The following is a 24,334-nucleotide window of genomic DNA, read 5'->3' on the forward strand; positions in this document are numbered from 1 at the left end:
ACAGAACAGCCCTTTAGAGATCCGAACATGACAACTAGCCATTTTTTCCCTTGCCTCCTTTCCCGCCCTTCCCACCTCTGACCTTCTGCACGTGTGGCACCTTGAATGCACTCTGGTGTCCTGACAGTACAGATCACACTCGGGTCACCACCTCCCTCTCGATCTAGCGACCCGGCCCTCAGCAGCGGGGGAACCGACTCTGGAAAATTTTAATGCGTTGGCCTTGGCATTTCCTGCTCCTCCGGGGGCACTCATTTGCCTGGAAGGGTTTAGACTGTTTCAGCACGGAGAAAGGGAAAAAAAGAGGAAGCTTTTGAGTGTGCAGCAAAACGAGAAGCAGAAAGTCAGCTTTTGTCACGTGGGACAGGGTTTTACAGATTTCTTAAAAGTGCAATGGAAATGTCAGGTCAGTGGTGGAGAGAACTTGGAAGTGAAGAAAGGAAAGGACCCGCCACCAATGAAGGGGGGGGGAGGGGTAATTCTGTGGCCCCCAGCCCTGGGGGAGTATGGAAAGGATGAAAGCCACAGGCAGAGGAAGGGAGGTGTGTGGATGCCCAGTAGCACGGTCCAGACAGGCATGAACACAGGCTGACCACCTGCCAGTATTGCCCTTAGATCAAACCCCTGTACTTTAGGGGACCCCAGTCCAAGACACCCCATAAAATGAGGAATTGGTGGGGCCCCCTTCTAGACAATGCTCCTGGTACCAGAGATCCAGGCCCTGCATGGGCTTCTTCCCTGGGTCCTTTTTGGACTGTGCTGTTCGGGTGTGAACCCCCCAGGTCCAAGGTGTGATGGAAGGAAGCTTCTCAAGGTGTGGGAAGGGCCCTAGGAGGGGGAGATGAGGGCTGGTCATGGCCCAGGAACCCGGAGGAGGCCAAGATTTCTGAATCTGAGCCTGGAAGGCCAGGCTCATGTTCCACCGAGGCAGGTGAGAGGGTGAGGGGGGTGAGGTAGGAGGCTGGGGGCACGTTGTGAGCAAAGAATGCCTGACTCGGACCGTGTGCCATATCAGACGGAGAGGGTACAGGTGGGCAGAGAGCCGTCCCCACACTCCCTGTTAGAAGAGGAGAAAGCTGGGACACCTGGTTGGCTTAGTCTGTAAAGATGCGACTCTTGAACTTGAGACTGTGAGTTCAAGCCTCATGTTAGTCATAAAACCCACTTAAAATGAATGAACGGAGGGATGGATAAATAAGGAGAAAGTGATGCTTATTCTGTGAATCAATGATTCACAATCATTCCCAATGATTGTAGGAAGCCACGGCTGGCCAACCAGCACACCAGGGAGAAAGCTCTGGATTTCTGTTCTCAAGACCAGCACTGCCACTGCCCAATCATGGCCCAGGGATGGAAAATGAAGTTAACTATTGATGTGTGTTATTCACAGTTACTTGGTATGACCTGCTATTTTCCCAAATCTGGCATTATATATGTGTGTCAACCAGGAAGATCATATTTCTCTAGTTCCATTTGTAACTCTTTAATATTTAGACGTGGTAATGGGGTGGCCTTGTGCCCTGCTTCTTTGGGCACAGCCTAGACTAAGAGGCTGTAGTCCTAGGAGTAACACACCTAGTTTACCTCCACATCTGGCACCAAAATGGGAGGGGAGGGAGTTGGATAATACAAAATGGAGACAGAGATTTGGGCATAAAGATCTAGGACCAGCCTGACAGCCAAGAGGCCGAGTGGTGGGACTCTGCCATCAGAAAGGCCACACTAGACCGGCAGGCACCTCAGGAGACGCCAGCAGAGGGACCCGATCAGAGCAGCAACCTGCAAAAAAGGCCCCATCAACCACCAGGAGGCACATATATCCAAGATGACAAGGAGCCAGGAGCCAGAGAGAACAACCACCGACCTGAGCAAAGACTGAAACTAGTTGTTGCCAAATTTAAATGGCCCCTCCCCGGGGCCTGCCCCACCCAAAGCGATTGGCAAATGAAGAGTGGGTCCATTTGAGAAACTGAAGGTTTTCTTTGCATATCTGAGCATTAACATTGGCAACCCTGTTACCGCAGACAGAGACAGTATTACCCTTTTTGGGGTGGGCAGGAAGATCACATTGTTGAAACAGACTGCGCTTATTATGGACTAAAACCCGTACCTTTTTAATATTTAAATCTGCAAATACTTGTGGGGTTCTCATTTGCGTCTCCTGCCCAAGCTGCTTTTTCTACATCCGTGACTGGCTCTCAAATTTGACCTTGCATCACAGCCACTGAGAGGGCTTGTTGAAACACAGGTGGCTGGTCCTCCCCACACCCTCACCTCCATTTCTGACTCAGTAGGTAGGTCTCAAGTGGGGCCAGAGAATTTGCATTTCTAAAAGTTCCCAGATGATGTCAATGCTCCAGTCTGCAGACCACACATTTTGAAAACGACTGTCGTAAGCCTAGTAAGCCTACGTTAATGGAGAGACATTATTCTGATTTCACCCTTTCAGACATGAACTGATTAGCATTGACTCATACAGCACCAATCAACAGTCCCACCCTACCCCCAAACCTAGCAAATCTTGTTTTCTACACGTGTTGTTTACCAACAAGGGAACACCAAAATTTTTTTGTATGCAGAATGGAAAAACTTAAAGGTTGAAAATATCCAGTGCTGCAGAAGAGAAAGAGGTGCTCCAATACTCTGTTAGCAAGTTTATGAATGGCTACCCTGTTTCTGGATGGCAATTTAACAGTAACTACCAATACTTTTTCCTTTTTTTTTTTTTTTTTTTGGTTGTGATACCAATACTTTTTTTTTATATTTAAAAAAAAATTTTTTTTTCAACATTTATTTATTTTTGGGACAGAGAGAGACAGAGCATGAACGGGGGAGGGGCAGAGAGAGAGAGGGAGACACAGAATCGGAAACAAGCTCCAGGCTCTGAGCCATCAGCCCAGAGCCCGATGCGGGGCTCGAACTCACAGACTGTGAGATCGTGACCTGAGCTGAAGTCGGATGCTTAACCGACTGCGCCACCCAGGCACCCCATACCAATACTTTTTAAGTATACATCCTTTAATCCAGAAATATCCTGCTAGGAACCCCACAGACATACATATGATGTACAAAGAAGTGCTTGTAAGTTGGAAGTAACCAAATGTCCCTTAATGAGAAATAGTAAAATCAGTACCAAGAGTCATAAAAGCAAAAGGTATTACCTGAACGATTCTTCTTCTCTGCCCATTTCTAGAGTTTAACCACTGAATGTTTTTCTACATCATGTTCTGTAGCAGAAAAGAAGGTACTCTGTAGCAGAATATCGCTTGTGGATATTCTAGTGTGAAAGTCAGTTGCTGAAATCCAAACGCAAGATGAAAACCCATTAGCATTTGAGTAAGCTACTTCTGTGCTTTATCAAATTGATTCTTTCAGCGATTATTTTCTTCCAGTCCTCAGGGACTTCACAAAGCTCTACCCAACTCCCTGACTTCCTCATCTAGGATTACATCAGAAGAAAAGTGGCTTGGACTTCCTCCAGTGAATTTTACATGCCTTTCATGTTCCCACAGACACTTTGTAAAAACTTTTTGAAATGTTTAGAGACTCCTAATAGGTTGTGGGCTAAGTATGATGAGGCCCTGTGCACCCATAATGCACGGTCTATGTCAATGATATAGACCTGTGGGGCATTATCGGTTAACTCAAGAAATCCCACATACACTTTTAGTGGCGACCCTTAATTTACTCAAAGCCTTCAGAGCCTCAGTGAAAAATTATTAGGACTGAAGATCCAGGGGGGCACTTGGGTGGCTCAATTGGTTAAGTGTCCAACTTCAGCTCAGATCATGATCTCATGGTTTGTGGGTTCGAGCCCCGTGTCGGGCTCTGTGCTAACAGCTTGGAGCCTGGAGCCTGCTTCAGATTCTGTGTCTCCCTCTCTCTCTCTCTCTCTCTCTCTCTGCCCCTCTCTGGCTCACTCTCTGTCTCCCTCGCTCTCAAAAATAAAATAAATGTTAAAAAAAAAATGCAAGAAAAAAAACAGAACTGAAGATCTAGAAAAAAGTGAAAAGGGGCAAAAAGATGAATACGTTAAAGAAGTGCTATGATCAAAGAAAAGCCCTATCCTGGGGACAGAAAGTGTGCACTGTATTCTGGATACAGAACGACCACAGACTTTTATATTAGAAAACACATTACATCTATCTCTGTCTTGCGTATCTGTATTAATATATACACATGCACGATGTGTTCTAGAGATATGTTCTTATCTAAGAATATAGTACGGGGGGGGGGGCACTGGGTGGCTCAGTCGGTTGGGCATCTGACTCTTGGTTTTGGCTTAAGTCACAATCTCACGGATTGTGAGTTCGAGCCTCGTTATCAGGCTCCGCGCGGATATCACAGAGCCTGCCTGGGATTCTCTCTCACTCTCTGCCCCTCCTCTGCACTCTCAAAATAAATAAAACTTAAAAAAAAAAAAAAAAGAATACGGCACATACATGACCTTGCGTGAGTTCCTCTGTCTTTGGGCCTCAGATTTATAATTTGTAAAATGAGGGTGAGGGACTAAGCCTCTATGATCTTTTCCAATGCCGCAATTCTGAGTTACAAGATGGTTATTTTATTGTCAGAAGATAATTTTCTGATACTTAAAATCTCAGCCTCAAGGTACGAGTGTGCACCAATATGGTCTTCGAAAACGATGTCTTTTTTGCAAAAGCCATCAGAATTTAAAATGTGCATCGTCTTTGCCCCAGCCATTCCACATCTTTAAGCTTAAAGAGTCACCCCAGGAGAGGGCACCTGGGTGGTCAGTCAGTTAAGGGTCCCACTCTGGATTTTGGCTCAGGTGATGATCTTGTGGTTCGTGGGTTTGAGCCCCATGTCGGGCTCTGAGCCTGGAGCCTGCTTTGGATTCCATGCCGCCCTCTCTCCTGGCCCCTCTCCCACTCGCACTCTCTCTCTCAAAAATAAACATTAAAAAAAATTCAAAAATTAAAATTAAAATTAATCTTCTCTGGGGGGCCTGTCTGGCTCAGTCTGTAGAGGGTGCAACCTCTTGACCCTGGGGTTGTGAGTTCAAGCCCCACATTAGGTGTAAAGATTAAAAATAAAATTTTTAAAAAATAAAAATTAAAAAAAATTAAAGTTCATCTTCTCACGGATTTCAGATGCTGCTTTTATTGTATTGCTACCATTGGGTCTATTCTTGGAATTTCTCTTCTGTCCCACTGGACCTCCAATTCCTGGGCTGATACCAAACTTTTAATAAGGGAGGATTTAAAAGTGTGTTTTAATGTCTGGTAGGGCTAGTTCCCTCTCGTTCTTCTTTGTAGTTTCCATAGCTTTTCTTGTACGCGCTCTCAAATAGAAGCAAACATAATTTTCCTTGGGAGAAAAGCATGTTTTTATGTTGAGTCTTCCTATCTAAGGATAGGATACATCTTTTCAACTGTTAAAGTCTAATTTTCTATCAAGAGTTTATTTTTTAAAAGTTTTCCTTAATGCGGCACCTGGTTGGCTTGGTCGGGAGAGCACGCGATCTCAGGGTCGTGAGTTTGAGCCCCGTGTTGGGCTTAGAGAGTCCAAAAAAAAAAAAAAAATAATAATAATAATAAAGTTTACACGGTTTTCTTTTTGTAATTACAAAAGAGATCTTCAAGTACACCTCCTAACTAGTTCAGGTTTGTATATATATGAAATCTTTTATCCTTTTTAGTAAACATTTTTATTGAACTGTAATTATAAAGTGCACAAACCGTAAGTGTACGTATCATAAAGCGAATGCACTTATGTAACTAGCACCTGAACGAAACAGAACGTTACCAGCACCATAGAAGCGGCCTCGTTGGGCTGAAGTAGGCCTCGTTGAGCTGAAGAAGCCAGGTGAAAAATAATGTATACGATTCCACTTCCATAAAGCTTAAAAACAGACAAAACTAATTGATGGTGATTTAAGTCATGATAGTGCTTACCTTTGGAGGGGGAGGTGGTGACTGAAAGGGGGTGCTGATTTTTGACACCCGTAAGTTTTGCCTGTTTTGAACTTCATTTAAATGGATCCAGAGTTAGATACTCTTTTGAGTCTGGTGAGCACTTATATATATGCATGAGTTTTGAATGTATATTTGTACGTAATTGCTACTTTACTAAGTTCTCTTAGAGCATTTCAACAAACTTCTTTCAGTTTTTCAGATATAAATGTGTATCTGCAATTCTTTTCCATGAAATTCACATGGCTTTTGTCAAACTGCACTGGCTAAAATCAACACAATGCTAAGTGGCAGAGAGAGATAGGGGCACGTCTTGTTCTCGACTTTAAGTGGAAAGGTTCTTTTGTTTTGAGGTTAAGGTGCTGTCTTTTGGGCAGAGGTACAATGTTAATGAATTACTCATCGATTTCTGTTTATTGAGTACATTCAGCATGAATCGAATGCTCAATTCTATCAAATGCCTTTCCTGAAAAATGGAGAAAAAATGATTTTCTTCTTAACTCTTTTAATACAATGAATAGTAACAGTCTACTATTGAATTACCCTTGCATTCCTGTAATAAACCCAACTTTGTTATGATGTATTATTTCTTGAAAGTGCTTTGGGGTTGTTGGCTAATACACTGTTAAAGTTTTTGCATTGATATTTGTGAGCGGTCTATAATTTTCTCTTTGGTATGGTCTTTGTCAAGTTTTGGAAACAATGCTATTATATTTGCTTTACAAAATGAATTTACAAGTCTTTACATTTTTTTTTTTTTTCACTTTGAGGCTCAAGATTCTTTTTCTAGCTTCTGGAATTGTATAAACGCCAGGATTATTTCATCTTAGGGTTTGGTAGAAATCCCTTGAAATAATCAAGACCCAACACTTTTTTTGGTAAGGAGTCCTCTATTAGTTTCTTCTATGATAATTGATTTAAATTTCTGTATCTGCAAGGTAAACCCTGGCAATTTCAATTTGCATTTTTCTAAGAAAAGTTAGTCTTCTGATTGTATAAAATTATTTAAAGTAGTCTTAGAATTTTGAAATTTCTCCTGTTTTATGGTTATTTCTCCCATGTCATTTCAACCTTTTGTTCTTGAATAGGTTAGGTGGTGGTAATCTTCCTCTCTCCCTTTTACAAATTCCTTTCTTCTGTTTTCTTTTGGTTTGCTTTTCTGCTCCAAGTTTTTAAGATTTAATTTTCAGCTTCTTCCATTTTTAATGCTACAGTTCTAACTACTATAAATTTCCTAACTGCTTTTTAAAAGAAATATATTGAAGTGTTCATCAGCCCTGTGGTCATGTCTTTCTGGTGTGCTTGCCCTGTTTATTCTTGTCTTTGGAGGAGATTTGATTGTAATCCTTCTCACAGTTTTTGTTGTTTGAAGTTTTCCTGTACTTTTTAGAAGAGAGGAGTGCTCTAGGATTTTTCTTAGCTCCTGTCCTAAAGCTTCTTGTTCATTCTGAGAAAGTAATCGACAGGACATCAGCAGTGACATTCCTTCTCAACGTTGACCTGGACTTTCTCTTTTCCTTGTCCTCTCATACCTGTCCTGTCCAGCTGAAATCCTACTTTCAGCAGTTTTCTCCCTGTGCCAGGCTTTGTGTCATCAGTTCTGAGACATATACAGCCCTGGGGCCCAGCTCACTATGTTGCTAGCACACCCACTGGCGGAGGGAACCTGTAGGAGCCTGGCCAGTCTCTGCTTCTGGTGACAGGCCCCCTGCCAGGCTGCCAAGAAACCGTGCTGTCAGCGAATAGCTGCCTGCTTTCCCCTTCCCCACAGGCAGACGCCGAAACTATCTGTCGGTCAGTGGTCTGTCCTTCCTTGCTTGCCTCACTCTTGAGGGTCATGGGGACAACTGTCATCTAGTTTTGTAGAACGGGGTCTGGGGCTATCCTGGTTACCCTGTATTCTTATGCTAAGGCTCAGAAAGTACACTATTGCTGTCATCTTCCTGGAGCTTAACCCCTGTGAAAGCTCTATTACAGACGAGATTTCAGTAACAATCATTTTATGATGGTTGTGACAGAAATTATACTTAGAAATTTACTGGATTTCAGGTGCTATGCCAAATGCTTTATATGCATTATCTCATTTAATCCTTGAATAACCTCAGGAGTTAGTCCCCCCCCACTCCCGGGTCCAAGATCATACTGCTGAACTGGCAGATCTGGGATTTAAACCCAACTCATCACACTCCAGAGCACCTCCTTACTAAACTGACTCTCAAATATTATCAGGTGCGACCATTTCCAAACTATCTACCACTGTAATCAAAACCTCTATGTGAACTGAAATTAAAGAATAGCTATTTCAAGATCTGATAAATACACACACACACACACACACACACACACACACAGTATAGGTCAAATCTAAAGACACTGCAGATGATGAATAGGTTGAACTGTGTTGTGTGACCTGATGAATCTTGTTCTCCTGCAGATGCTCTAAACAAAGCTTCTACCAACATCTGAAAAATACCATACTCAGGGTAGGGGCAGAACACAGGGAACAGAGTTCTTGTGGACTTCCTCTTTCCCTGCTCATTGTAACAGCACTGCTAAAGAACAAAGCATATACGTGAAATATTATCGCTTAGTTTATACTCTTCTTGTAAATAACTATTTAGAAACAGGAGTAGTTTCTCTGTAGGTTCACTGGGTTGTTTCGGTCGGCACGCTGCTATGGAAGGTAAACACCTACTGGGCCACAAGGTTTCATAAAAAGGCCCCATTCAGAATCATAATGTAATTTATAATCTCATGCTATTAAATTATACAAGGAGCTAGGAGATACTTCTTAATAGTTTTATGAAATACTTTTAAACTTGGACTTCCCTCGCATTTACAAATACAGTTACCATTATTACTAACTTTCTTACCTTCTAACCACTGATGGCAATTCAGAAAAAGCAATCAGGGCTTTTTGTAACAGATCTAAAGCCATATCATATATGCTATTTTAACTTCTAATGTTTAGGAAGTGACTTAGTTTGAGATGGGGATGTTTTAATTTGCCAGGATTTAAATAGTAGCAACTGAAATAATTCATCGAAAGATAACATCTCTTGTTAAGCTTATATTTTCCCCACAATCAGAAAATGGATTTTATTTCTAATTAAAAACATAATAAAGTTGACTTTGGCAAGGTGAGGTTTAAGACTAAACATGCCAACTACAAATGAATCATTTCTCCAAGCATATACCAGATTTCCCTTTGGAAGGACCATTATTTAAGAGTATTTCTCCCTCCAATTTAGGAAATAAATTAAAATTTAAATATTTTAATTCCTAAACAGTAATGCTAGTAATTTAGTTTTTGTACTGATAGTTGCAGAATAATTCAACATTTGTAATCCCCACGACTTTAACTTAAACCCAGCTTCTTTAGTGAAGAGATCTTCTCCATTTCGGTACTCGTCTCACATCTTTGAACGTCATTCAACAACAGTGATGGAAGTGATTTATTGATAAACTGGTCACGAATGAAGATGAGTTATTATGCCATTTCCTTTACAATTAGGTAGTTCAAAGAATTAAGAAAACAAAACTGAAAGAACAAAAGCGAAATCCCAGTCCTTAACCCCTAAAGAGAACGTTTCCCTTCCACTTACCTGAAAATATAAAAATATAAATGACCATGTATGGAGCTGCACCATTAAATCTACTTTAGTGGTTCTGGTTTTTTACTGAGATTTTTACTTATTTGCTTTGAAAAAATTAGAAAATTGTCAGTGTGAAATCAGAACCACTAACACACTAGAGGCAACAAACTAAAAAAAAAATCTAAATGGCTAAAAATAACTGTTATAAAAGTACAAGTATAATTTACAATATCACATATTTCAGAAAAATAAACAAAACCATTAGATGTCTTTCCTTCTAGATGACTGTTTTCTCCCCAGAAAGGAAAAGCAACTAATAATGAACTTAAAATCAAACCTGTTATTCACTCCAGCAACATCTAAATAAGTGACCCACATAGCACAAAACCTTCTCATTCACAATCACATACAGTTAAATTATTTTTTCCTTAGTTACATAATAGTCTTCTTAAATCAATGTCCACTTAGAAAATTACTATATTAGTTAAGCCTATTCATCCTTGCTATGAAGTTCATTTCATTTATATAGGCCACGTACGTTTACTGGCACACTTTACTTAATAAGACAAAATAAGTCATTCTTCTTTTTAAAAATTATGGAATCATCTGTTTTCAAAGAAGAATCCTAAATACTTCATTCATTAAAGCAATTTTTTACCATCAGCTGGCAAGCTTTTCAAATGATCACTAAGTGTTCACCCGCAGATTATCAACGCTCTGTGAACTGTAAACTTGTTCTGAAGATTTGTGTCCATTTTACAGTATGATACAATTCGCACTGAAGAGTTTTTTTAAAAAGATAACCTACATACATACAGTTAATTTGCCCAAAGAACTTCTTAGAAATACAGTATAAACATTTAAGAACCACAACAGAGTCCGCTGTGGTTCAAACTTCAACAAAGATTTTCTTGAAACCCAGTCCAAAGGTTACTGGCTCAAGACCATATTCCAAAGTGACATCAGCACGCAATCTGACTGTGAGACTCTACCTCTTAAGAAAAGAGCACACTTGGTTATACATGGCTTTGAACCTTGAGCTACAGTTATGCTACAAACTCCCTGCCTCCCCCCCACCCCCCAAAAGAAGTCAGTCACGTGGAGATGTGCACATTCTCGGAACACTGTTTAGAGTCCTTGGTTTTCCAGCTCTGATGGAGATCTCGAAGGCGTTCAGAAGTCCGTGTGCTTACATTCAGGGCAGGATGAACTTTGCAAATTCCACTTTCCTCCATTAGTGACAGGCCACAGATCCCAAAGTATGCATGTAAAGCATCTGAAAACAAAGCATTTTTTTTTTCTTTTAATCACAACAGGCATTCTTATTTGTATATGTTGCAAAGTATTACAGCGACATATCTATGAGCTTGAAACATTTGCTTTCTCAATCTCTGAAAACACCAATTAAAAAAAAGATGACCAAAATCAGATATTTTATTCAAGAAAATACCACTAACAAAGGTAAAGAGTTCTCAAATGAGGAGGTGACACTCCCAACATCCTCTGTGATGAAAACACCAAGGAGAGGAGCCGTGCTACAAGACTTCTCACTTAGTGGGTTTTCCCTTTCACTTACTACAGAAAACAGAAACAAGGGGCTTTAACTGTGTATCATAAAAGGAAAAAATTTCCTTAAAAATGAAAATAACCCTGTGACTGTAAGTAGCAATACTCCTCCCTACTACATTGTACCTCTGACATTTCCTAAACCAGTAAGTACTATCCCAATACTGTGTTCAGTGAAAGAAGCCTAAACAAAATAATCCGTTCTGGAATGCTGTACCATATTTAGTTTTCCTATTTAGGGGAATGTCAGTCATTCAAAAAATGTCTGACCTGACAGTAAAAACAAACTCACATTCTATGTGGTTATAAATACCATAACCTTTCTTTTATACTGGCCTCACTACTGGTGCCCATCTTTCAGGGGGCACTGGCCCTCTTCCATTCACGTGGCCACTGAAATCACATGGCTGTTGCCTGCTGGACAGCCTTATATGGACCCTGAAGAGCTCAGAGCTCTGCAGTTATGGGAATACTACAAAAAACAGGCTTTGTAGCTGTCAAGCCATCATTTATGGCCTCAAGAGCTACGGATGTTCAAAAACACCTTCCCGATTCAAACTTTTGTCAAAAGAATTAAAGAGAATGTTTTACTAACATATCATTTACTTTTCAAAACAGGAATGACAGCTGTGCTCACTCAAAGTTATCAGTGAAAAAGTTATTCTACTAACAGAGGCCCATATCAATCCTCTTTAATGTCTTTTCACAGACTGCTTAGGTTTCTTCTGGCTCGCTTTTCTCTAATTTTCAGACCACAAAAAAATAAATCTGATTTCCCCTGTTCTATTTAATTTTCCTTATAGTTACTCTAAAAACTTGTCTAGAAAGGAGGAAACTTTTATGGTCTAAAAATGAGGGAACTTTTCTAGGGAAAAATGCAACTGAAAGAGAAACAAAATCCATCCAGAGTCACATAAAATAGGATCTTCTACTTTCCACGTAATATAAAAATAAAACATTTTTTTCTCAAAAAGATTTTTGTAAAAGCCAATGAATTAGCCCTTAATTGTTTCAAACCTCAAAGAGAAAATTTTTTTTAAACTTCCTGATCTGTATGTGTATTAAAGCATGTCAGATGCTGAAGTATATAGTTTCTTCATAATAAAAGTTCATCCTTTTCTTCTGTAAATGTATATAAAATTGTTTCGTGTCAAATCTCCTACTAAACCTACTAGAACCAAGAATAAGCTAATTTTAAAGACTTGTTAGAAAGGATTTTCCTAAAGGCTCTGTGAATAGGTCTTCCAGATAAATTCAATTTATTATACAAAGACTTTCACTTTCTATGCTTTGCAGTGTACAAGTTCTGGAGACATTTTACCACATCTGTACAAAGTATTAAATTTAAGTATTTACACAAATGTTAAAGTTAGCAACTGATTGCTAGAAAAAAGCTTCAAGAATTTTCTTTTACAAACTTATTGTAAATACTCAAAATGTATTTCAAATAGGTTTATGTGTGAAATGCTTTCCAGGGGCACCTGGGTGGCTCAGTCAGCTAAGCATCTGACTCTTTGATTTCAACTCAGGTCATGATCTCAAGGTTCGTGGATGGGGTCCCACACTGGGCTCTGCGCTGACAGTGCAGAGCCTGCTTGGGATTCTCTCTCCCTCGCTCTCTGCCCCTCTCCTGCATGCGCGTGCTCTCTCAAAATAAACAAACATTTAATAGGAAAAAAAAAAAGAAATGCTTTCTAAGATACTGTCATTTCCCTATTCCTACTTGTTAAAATAGTACATTGTCAAAATAGTTCAAGTCCTGATGAAAAATAATGGCATCAATTCTGTTTTCTTAAGGTAACACTGTAACATATTTATAGCTATGGTTAGATACTAAATTATTTAAAGCTTGTTTATTTTGAGAGAGTGAGCATGCACAAACAAGCAGGGGAGGGGCAGAGAGAGAGGGAGAGAGAGAATCCCAAGAAGGATCCACTCAGTGCAGAGCCCACAACCATGAGATCTTGACCTGAGCCAATATCAAGAGTTGGACACTTAACCAACTGAGCCACACAGGTGCCCCTACAGATACCAAATTTAAAAATATTATTTCCCTTTATAAAAACAAATAAAGAACTCATACAACCCAGCAGAAAAAAAACCCCAAGCAACTCAACTGAAAAATGGGCAAAGGATTTGAATAGTTATTTCTCCAAAGAAGAAACACAAAAGGCCAACCAATGCTCGACATCAGTGGACACAGTGACCGTTAGGGAAATACAAATTAAAACCACAGTGCCATGTGACTCCCGTTAGAACAGCCATCATCAAAGAGAGAAAAGATAACAAATGCTGGTGTGCATGTGGAGAAAGGGGAGCCCTCCTGCGCTGCTGGTAGGAGTGTAAATCAGTGCAGCCACGAAACAGTATGGAGGATGCTTAAAGGATTAAAAACAGAACTACCACACCACCCAGTAAGTCCACTCATGAGGGTGTACACAAAGGAAATGAAAACAATAACTTAATGTTGACACCCTGATGTACACGGCTGAATTATTTATAGGAGCCAAGATATGGAAACAGCCTAACACTCCATTGACAGATGGACAAAGAACTTGCAGTATATACACAATGAAACCTGATTCAGCCATAAAGAACCAGGGGGAATCCTACTACTTGTGACAACATCAGTGGACCCTGAAGGTGTAATGCTAAGTGAAATAAGTCAGAAAAAGACAAATACTGTATGATCTCACTTCTATGTGGACTCTAAGAAAAAAAAAAAAAGAAAAAGACACCAAACTCCTAGAAAAAAAAGACATCAGACCCGTGCTTACCAGAGGTGGGGGCTGGGGCGGGGCATTGGAGGAAGGTGGTCAAAAGGCACAAACATCCAGTAATAAGTAAGTACTGGGGATGTAATGTACAACATGAGGACTACAGCCAAGGCTGCTGTACGATGTACAGGAAATGTGTTAGGGTAGTTAATCCTAACAGTTCTTATCACAAAATAAACTGTTTGACCTTTATTATTTTCTTCTTTTTTTCTGGCATCTACATGAGAAGCTGGGTGCTAGCCGAACCTATTCTGGTAATCATTTCACATAAATGTAAATCAAACCATAATGCTATATGCCTTAAACTCACAAAGTGATGCATGTCAATTATTTCTCAATAAAACTGGAAAAAAATATTCTTTTGCTTTAGAAATTAAAAGCACTGTACATTTTTAAAAAAGAAAGCATATTTTGGGGGTGCCTGGGTGGCTCAGTCAGTTGAATGTCTGACTCTTGATTATGGCTCAGGTCATGATCGCAGAGTTCATGAGTTTGGTCCTGCATCAGTGGGCTCTGCTTAGGATTTCTTTCTCTCTCTGCCCCTCCCCAGCTCTTTCTCACTCTCTCAAAAACAAACTTAAAAAAAAACATATTTTGCATAAAAATACAGGTAAGGGAGAATGTGAGGAAATATTTCTGCTTGCTTCAGGTACGAAAGTCTGATTTCATGAGCCCCATATTTATTATTTTCATTCAAGTACATATTCCGACTATAGCAGTTTTATTAATGGAGATGACCTGAAGAGATTCTAAACTAATAATAAAAACCATGGTTCTACTGCAATGCTATAAAAACAATCATTCCTTGTATCTAGTTTCATATATTTATAGCTAATATTTTATTAACTTGCTCATCCATAATGCTCTGAATTATTTATAACAAACTTTCAAACTGACTTTTGGGAAGGCTGTCAATAGAGTAATTTTGCTACAGGTGAAAACATAATGGGGAGGAGCAGGCAGGCCTGGAGAATAACACTAGAGGTGGGAGAGGAGCCAGATCTCAGGAGGGCCCTTGTGGGCCATGCGGAAGAACCCACTCAGGGAGCTAAGAGTCTCTGGATGATTTTAATGGATTTAAGAGTTCAGATTAGACGTTCTCAACCTTTTTTTAAAAAATATATATACTGATGTCTACATTTTTTTTAATGTTTATTTTTGAGAGAGAGAGAGACAGAGCATGGGTGGGGGAGGGGCAGAGAGAGAGAGAGAGAGAGAGAGAGAGAGAAAGAGAGAGAGGGAGGGAGGGAGGGAGAGAGAGAAAGAGAGAAAGAGGGAGGGAGGGAGGGAGACACAGGATCCAAGCTGTCAGCAGAGTCTGGTGCAGGGTGAGATCATGACCTGAGCCGGAAGTTGGACGCTTAACTGACTGAGCCACTGAGCCACCCAGGCACCCTGTTCTTAACTAACTTTTTTGCATGAGAGATCCTTTGAGAGTCGGGAGGAAAGCTGTGGCCTTTCCCCTGTCATTTAAGCACGTGCACACGCACACACGCATGCACAGTGTCAACGTGAGGAGGACTAGACCAGAAGCAGGAAGACTATGATACTAAGACTATTGCAGAACTGTAGGCCTGAACCTGGCCTGGGGCCACTCAAGCTTTGAGGTGGGGTGGGGCACAGAGACCAGGCTCAGTTGCAGGCTGGGTCTGAGGGGCCTGTAGGTGGCATCTGAGGAGTAACTGAGCAGGCTGTTTTATATCAGAGTATGCAGCTTAGAATGAAATCTGTCTAGGTTTGGGAAATGGCAGAATTATCTACATTTTAAAAAAAATGTCATTATTAATAAAGATTATCCGTTATTTCTAAAGAACCCATTTGAAAGTACAATCGACCCTTGAACAATGTAGCAGTTATGGCCACTGACACCCCGTGCGGTCAAAACTCTACATAGAAGTTGGACTCTCATAAAAGTTAGCTACTGGCAGCCTACTGTTGACAGGAAAGCCTCATAGGTAACACAATCAGTAAACACATACTCTGTATGTCCTACATATTATGTATTATATTCTTCTAATCAAGGAAGCTCAAGAAAAAGAAATGTTATTAAGAAAATAACAAAAAGGGGAGCACCTAGGTGGCTCAGTTGGTTAAGCGTCCAGCTCAGGTCAGGATCTTGCGGTCGTGTGATTGAGCCCCGACTTGGGCTTCTCACTGAGTGGAACCCACTTGAGATTCCCTCCATCCCTCCCTCTTTCTCTCTGTCTCCCCCGCCTCCCCTGCTTGCTCTCGCACATGCACACTCTCTCAAAATAAACAAGAGTAAAAAAAAGAAAATACGTTTACAATACTGTGCAATACTTATTGAAAAATTCCATTTATAAGTGGACAGGTGCAGTTCAAACCCGTGTGGTTCAAGGATCAACTGTACTTACTAAATACAAGAATCTTTTTGTTCGTTACTTCGTCATTCCTGAGTTTGGAAAACAATAAATATCACATTGTCTGAATCTATGTGGCTCTTGAGTTTTAGACAATGAATGGTAAGAGTTTGAATAGCAAAATATTCTTCTAAAAACAATAACCTGAATCTGCTAAAATTCAGAAAATAGTTTGGACAGTGAGGGACACCTAACTTCAGGATTAGAGATTTTTGATTTAGTGCCTTCTGAACAGAAATAAGAACCGGTTCCCTTATGGATTTAGGCATTTATTCTACTTAGCTCTAGTGACAGCTAGATTCTGGACGGACCAAATGATCCTCTATTACGGACAGGGCCAATTCAGACCATCTGCCTTACTGCCTCAAACGAAAGAAAACTTCGGTAAATGAAATGGAAAAAAAGACAAACGATATCAACACATCTTGATAACACAAACTTTCCTTTATGCCCCTCAACATGATACATTTTCACCCAAACTTAAACAATTTACCTTTTTAAAAACTATTATTTAAGTTTACAACTGTGGCTAAATTTTCTATCTTATGCCCTTTCTGACAAAGATGCCTGAAGATCTATCTACTCAAGAAACAAACAAAAGTAAAATTGTTCTAGAGCCCTATACACAATTACCTGGATGACTATCTGGCCACTTGGCAAATCCTCCCACGAGCCGATCTTGAGTTGACAAGATGTAATTTCTATTTTTCTCAAAGTTAGTGTACTGAAAAATTTTCAGAAGCTGAAATGACAGGACAAACATACATTTACTGCATGCAACTTCCATATTGACCTTTGGCTCAATTTTCAGATACATATCAATTAAATACACTTTTGTTTAGCTAAGGCTCTTAAAAGCAGGCCTCTGGAGACTTGAGCACTTAGAATCAGTTAACCACATTATCATTTTTATCATCTGATCACTACTCTCCTTTCCTTGACCTACTCATGATTTACATTTTCTGAATCACACCCAACTAATCTCTTTGCATCACATTCAGCTAGGTTCAAATCACAACTTTCCCAATCTACTCAACTTAATCCGTCATAAAAAAATATTTTTTTCATGTTTATTTTTGAGGGAGGGAGGGAGGGAGGGAGGGAGGGAGGGAGGGAGGGAGGGAAAGGGAGAGAGAGGAAGGGGCAGAGACATGGCAGGGTGGGGTTGGGGGTGGGGGTGGGGTGAGGGTAGAGGATCCCAAGCAGGCTCCAGGCTGAGAGCCACAAGCTAGATGCAGAGCTTGAACCTATGAACCACGAGATTAGGATCCCCACCAAAGGTAGATGCTCAACTGACTGAACCACCCAGGCGCCCCTTAATCAGTCATCTTAAAAAGTGCAATTTTATGTACCCATATTTTAATTCTTATGATAGGCTTTTACAATTCTTATGGTAGGCTCTTTGTTATATACTGGTAGTAACTTAAACCAAAAATATTTCAAAAAAGAGCAACAGAAATTATTAACCAGGTGCTATGGGCAGTTTTGAGAGTAGTAAAAAATTAAACCTCTGTAATCAGGAAGTGTAATTTTAGCATCAAAAAAACTATGTAGCTTGGGGCACCTGGGTGGCTCAGTCGGTTAAGTGTCCGACTTCGGCTCAGGTCATGATCTCGCGGTTCGCAGATTCGAGTCCCATGTCGGGCTCTGCTGACAGCTCAGAGCCTGGAGCCTGCTTCAGATTCTGTGTCTCCGTCTCTCTCTGCCCCTCGCTTCCTCACACCATCTGTCTGTCTCTCTCTCTCTCAAAAATAAATAAACGTTAAAAAACAAACAAACAAACTATGTAGCTTTAAGTTTTAGGACATGTATTTGTGATCTCTCTCAAGATCCCATTAAATAGAAAAAAAAGAATAAATCAAACCATGAATAGGGGTGGGGGTGGAGTAGTAGCAAGGGAGTTCAAAAAACTTCTGTAAGACACAAAGCAGCTGAAAGCATGTTAATAAATCAGAGAGCCATACAAGATATTAGTGATTAAAGCAGCATTATTTCTCAAAAAAAGAAAAACAAAGCCTAAAACAATTATGATACAAATAAGAAACATACTTATTCACTCTTTTAACTTAGTTAATACAATGTAAGGAAAGAGACTCTATACGATCCACCAACTAGGGCTGGGTGGTTCAGCTGGCTGAGTGTCACACTTCAATTGAGCTTATGATCTCATGGTTTTTGAGTTCAAGCTCCACATTGGGCTGGGCTCACTGCTGTCAGCACAGAGCCACTTTGGATCCTCTGTCCTTCCCCCACGCCCTGGCCACACTTTCCCCACTTGCGCTTGTATGTGCTCATGCACACGCTCTCTCTCAAAAGTAAACATTAAAAAAGAAATCCACCAGCTAGAAACATTTTCCATCAAGTGGCCTATAGCTCATTACATAAAAAGAAGAAACTATATAATCTTAACATTGTACTTGGTTCAGCAATAAACAATATTTACATGATCACAGTAAGTGCTGATTCTTGGTTTTCTAATTTTATTTTATTTTTTTTAAGTTTATTTATTTTGAGAGAGAGAGAGAGAGAAAGAGAGAGAAAGAAAGAGAGAGAGAGAGAGAGAGAGAGAGAGAGAGAGAGAGAGAGAGAGACGGTCAGAGAGAGAGAATCCCAAGCAGGCTCTGTGCTGTCAAGTGCAAGAGCCCCACATGGGGGCTTGAACCCATGAACCATGAGATCATGAACTGAGCTGAAATCAAAAGTTGGGGACACTGAACAGACTGGGCCATCCCTTTAGTTTTCAAATTTTGTAATCAACCTACAGGCAAAACATAAAATATGTGATTATTGTTGCTGAATAAAATGTTACTTGACATTATAAAAATAAAGGTACTATGACAGAATTAAAAGGTGCAAAGAGGAAAAGGTTCAGAACTAAAAAATAAATAACCAGTAACAATGTGTTTTAAAAAAGGAAGGCTAAATCTTCATTTTTCATGTGAGGAATCAAAGATAATGTCTAAAGACAAGTCAAGAAATCAGTTAAAGTTGGGGCACCTGGGTGGCTCAGTCGGTTAAGCATCTGACTTCGGCTCAGGTCATGATCTCTCAGTTTGGGGGTTCAAGCCCCGCGTCGGGCTCTGTGCTGACAGCTTGGAGCCTGGAGCCTGCTTCAGATTCTGTGTCTCCCTCTCTCTGATCCTCCCCCATTCATGTTCTGTCTGTCTCAAAAATAAACAATAAAAAAAATTTTTTTTAAAGAATCAGTTAAAGCTATGGTGATATCCGTAAGAATTAAAAAAATTTAAAGATGCTTAAAAATGGTTGCTTTCAGAAAGCTGTCAAAGACTGTACCAAGGTCATATCCAAAAGATTCAATAGCCAACATGAAGGAGCTTCAACTGGCTAAAAATGGTACAATCTGAGCGTCAAAAAGAACAACGTATTAGATTAAAACATAAAATATGTTGGGGGGCATGGGTGGCTCAGTTGGTTGAGCATCCTACTCTTGATTTCGGCTCAGGTCATCATCCCAGGGTTGTGGGATCGAGCACCACATCAGGAATTGTGCTGAGCATTGAGCCTACTTGGGATTCATATTCTCTTTCTCTCTCTCTCTCTCTCTCTCTCTCTCTCTCTCTCTCCCTCCCTCCCTCCCCCCCCTCCCTCCCTCTCTTTGCCCCTCGCCCCCACTTGCGCTCTTGTTAAACATTAGCAACATAAAATATGTTAACCCCAATGGCTGTTAAAATGATTTTGTAAAAAAAAAAAAAAAAAAACAAAACTAGGGGCGCCGGGGTGGCTCAGTCGGTTAAGTGTCCAACTTCAGTTCAGTCATGATCTCACAGCTCGTGGGTTTGAGCCCTACATCGGGCTCTGTGCTGACAGCTTGGAGCCTGGAACCCGCTTCATGTTCTATGTCTCCCTCTCTCTCTGCCCCTCCCCTGCTCATGCTGTCTCTCTCTGTCTCTCAAAAATAAACAAACATTAAAAAAAGAAAATTAAAAAAAGATGGTGGGCTTTTTTTTTATACACCAGCAACAAACAATCCAAAAAGAAATTATGAAATCAATTCTATTTACAATGACATATAAAATAATTCAATATTTGGGAATAAACTGATCAAGGACTACAAAATACTGCTGAAAGAAATGAAAGATCTAAGTAAATGGATGCTCACTAAAGGAGGATTTAACACTGTTAAAAGTCAATACTACCAAAAATGATCTTCAGATTCAATGCAATATTTATCAAAATGTCAACAGCCTTTTTGGTAAGAAACGGAAAAGCCAGTTCTCAAATTCATTACGAGATTGCAAGGTGCCCTGTATTAAGGGCCCAAACAATACTGAAAAAGAATAAAGTTGAAGGACTCATACTTTCTGGCTCTGAATTTTACTACAAAGCTGCAATAATTAAAACAGGAGGAGAATGGAGTAGGGACACAGACCAAAGGAACAGAGAACCCACAAAAAAAAAACAAAAACAAAGCGAAACCAAAAAAAACCACATGCATATGCTCAGCTGATTTTCAACAAGGGTCCTAAGGCCATTTAATGGGACAGAGAACAGTCTTTTCAACAAATAGTCCTGGAAAAGCTGGATATCCACCTGTAAAATAATGAAGTTGAGCTCTCATTTTTATACCATATACAAAAATTAACTCAAAATGCATCAGACCTAAAACTCAAGGCTAAAACTATAAAACTCTTGGAAGAAAATACTGGGGAAAATCTTTATGACATTGGCTTTGGCAGTGACTTCATAGATAGCACAACCAAAACCACAGGCAACACAAGAAAAAAACAGATAAACTGGACTTCATCAAAATTAGAAATTTTATACATCAAAGAACATCAACAAAGTTACAAGCAACCACAGAATGGGGAAAAAATAGGTGTATATCACAGAACTTGATAAGGCATTAATATCCAGAATACCTGAAGAACCCCTACAACCCATCAACAAAAAACCTAACAACATGATTAAAAATGGACAAAGTCCCTGAATAAAAATTTTGCCAAAGACACACAAATGGCCCATAAGCACATCAAAAGAGGCTCAGTATCATTAATCATTAGGGAAATGCAAATCAAAATCACAATGAGATGCCACTTCACACCCACTGGTGTGGCCATTATAAAAACCAAAACCAAACAGAAAAATCAAGCGTTATTGATCATATAGAGAAACTGGAACCCTCATATACTGCTAGCAGGAATGTAACATGGTGCACACCCTCACTGTGGGAAACAGTATGGCAGTTCCTCAAAAAGTTAAACATAGAACTATCATAAGATCCGGCAATTCCATTCCTAATATCCAAAAGAAATGAAAGAAGAAAGTCAGTTATTTGTACAGCAATGTCCAGAGCTGCCTTATTCACAAGAGCTGAAATGTGGAAATAAACCATGTCCATCAACAGATGAATGGATAAACTGTGGTATAAACATACAACAGCATATTAATCAGGCATAAAAAGGATTAAATTTTGATATATGCTACAACATGGATGGATCCTGAGAGCATTATGCTAAGTGAAATAAGCCAGACACAGAAGGGCACATATTGTGTGATGCCACTTATACAATGTCCCAAGAATAGGCAAATTCATAGAAAGTAGAACAGAGGTCACCAGGGGCTAGGGGAAGGAGCGAGTACAGAGTTTATACTGAGGATAACCAAAGTTTTGGGTATAGACAGTGGAGAGGGTTCCATAACACTGTGAATGTATACCTAATACCACCAGATTGTATTCTTACAAATAGTTAAACTGATAAATATTATATTATGTATAGTACACCACCATAAAAGAAAAAAAAAACGCTGATGGGGAACTTTACGGGGGATAAATCAGGTTTGATGATTCTGGAGCACTTTGATCACAGGGAGATAAACAGAAATTATGTGCCTCTTGACGTGATGCAATAGGAAATATACATAATCACTGACTAGTTAATGATTTCATGGAATTGTGGTTGATTTTTCAGATGTGATAATGACACCATAGTTCTGTTTCTTAGAAAGTTATTTCTAGTTAGGAATTACACTGAAAATTTTCCAGATAGTACGAAAAATGGTATCTGGAATCTGCCCTAAAATAATACAGTGATGGGGAGGGAAGGGAGCTGGAATATGGATAAGACTGGCTGGCTTTGTGACAAAAGCTGATGAGTCTAGCTGTGGACACACAGGGGTTCATTACACTGTTCTGCTTTTGAATATGTTCGAAATTTTCCCTAATTAAAATCAAAGGGGTACACTTGAGGAATGGCAATAGAAGTGAGGAGAGAGAGGGAGATATACTTAGTTTTACATCATTCTGTTTTCAGAATTTATTTCAGAATTTTAGAAAATAGGATATTACATAAAAGATGAATGGACTTTTGTTAGATTTCAGAGTATCAGAATTAAATTATATATTTTAAAAGCGAAAAGGCAACTTCAAGATACAGAAAACTTGTGGGTACTTAGTGGCTCATAACCTTATGGCATTAGGTATGACAAAAGGTAAGAGATGGAGAAAAATGTCAATCTGTTGGGGTTAGGCAAATAAACTGATAAAAAAACTAAAAATCACAAATAGTTTTTAAAGAAATGACCCATGGTTTACCTTTTCTGATTAATAACTTCCCATAAAGCCTTTTTTGGGATCACGTTCAGACAGAGCCCTACTCTAGAGAGACCACTGGTCATTTATGGTAACCAGTTTCTTACGACCTTACACCTTGTACCTTACGCTTTTTTACTATGTTCTAGGCCACTTAAGTTTTATAAGAATGGAAATTTTCAAGAAGCACAACAGGTAATGAACTCTATGGAAAATACCATACATAGAGTAGCTTTGCCTGAGCAGCAGAAAAAATGAAGCGGCCTGAATGTAGCAGTATTTAAAATTTTTTTTTTTTTAACATTTATTTATTTTTGAGACAGAGAGAGACAGAGCATGAATGGGGGAGGGTCACAGAGAGAGGGAGACACAGAATCTGGAACAGGCTCCAGGCTCTGAGCTGTCAGTACAGAGCCTGACACGACTCTCGAACTCACGGACCACGAGATCATGACCTGAGTCAAAGTCAGACACTTAACCGACTGAGCCACCCAGGCGTCCCAGAATGTAGCAGTATTTAATGAACATGACAAAGACCAAACCTTCTAGAGCACAGTTTATATCAACACAGAGCACAGGTTTCTCAATTTGACTTTTTTTCTCTTACCTTTAGAGTTGCTCCTACCCAAAAAGAGTAACAGGTGTCTACGGGCTTATTAGGTCTTCCATGATAACCATTTTGTTGCCTCATTATACACCACCTCTTTATCCGGTTCAATTCTTTTTCTGAAAAAACTTCTTCTAGTTTACCCATCAGACACAGTGATGCAATGCCACAAAAAGTCGATCCTCCTGTTAATTGAAACCACACAATACTTCAAACTTCAAACTAGATACCCACGAAAACAGTATAAAATGGCCGGAGGAAAAAAAAAATAGTGGTTACAGAATTCTAGAAGATAGTCAGATACGAGTAAATTTAGAAGACAATTAATTACACCTTTAAAATAACCACAAAGCACTGAAGTCTTCAATATTAATTTAAAGAAACAGAAAATGACTGAAAATAATATGTAGCTGTAAGAAATACTCTACTTATGAAAAACAAAAGACTTGGGAGGGTAAGGAACGTGTTCAAAATTACACGGTTTAATGGAAGGGCTGAAACTCAAACCTAGGACAACTCCTCCCTGTCCAGGTCTCTGTCACCCAAGTCTGATTTAATTCCTCTGAAGATGACCCAATGCTCATGAACCGTGGTGCCACTTGCCTGAGACTACGGACTAATTATGACATGTAGCACAGACAAGCTAGAAGCGGATATGCAGAAAGACCTACTCAGCTTAAAAAATTTAAGGAAGGAAAGTCTGAGTGAGGGTGCTGGGGGTGGGGTGAGGAGAAAAGCCTATCAGGAAAGACATGCACAGTGAGTCCCATTCACTGTGGTAGATTGAAGGACGCACCCCAAAGAGAGACACGTCCAGGCCCTAATGCCTGGACCACGTCAATGTTACCTCCTATGGCAAGAAGGACTTTGCAAATGTGATCACAGATCTCTCATTGGAGGGATTGTCTTGGACTATCTAGG

The 24,334-nt window shown here is 39.8% G+C and overlaps 1 protein-coding gene across 1 annotated transcript in view; it reads right to left on the reverse strand.

The window, feature by feature from the left end:
* Window positions 1-9,373: 9,373 nt before the first annotated feature.
* The window catches only part of PGGT1B (protein geranylgeranyltransferase type I subunit beta), a 62,606-nt gene continuing 47,645 nt past the window's right edge, over window positions 9,374-24,334 (reverse strand). The window contains exons 7-9 of the mRNA XM_047871465.1: window positions 23,414-23,598; window positions 16,890-16,998; window positions 9,374-10,808 (exon numbers count right to left, since the gene is read on the reverse strand). Coding sequence (XP_047727421.1) covers window positions 10,627-10,808; window positions 16,890-16,998; window positions 23,414-23,598 — 476 coding nt within the window. The 3' untranslated portion in view covers window positions 9,374-10,626. The remainder of the gene's footprint in view (window positions 10,809-16,889; window positions 16,999-23,413; window positions 23,599-24,334) is intronic.

Source organism: Prionailurus viverrinus, chromosome A1 (assembly GCF_022837055.1).
Source record: "Prionailurus viverrinus isolate Anna chromosome A1, UM_Priviv_1.0, whole genome shotgun sequence".
NCBI lineage: Eukaryota > Metazoa > Chordata > Mammalia > Carnivora > Felidae > Prionailurus > Prionailurus viverrinus.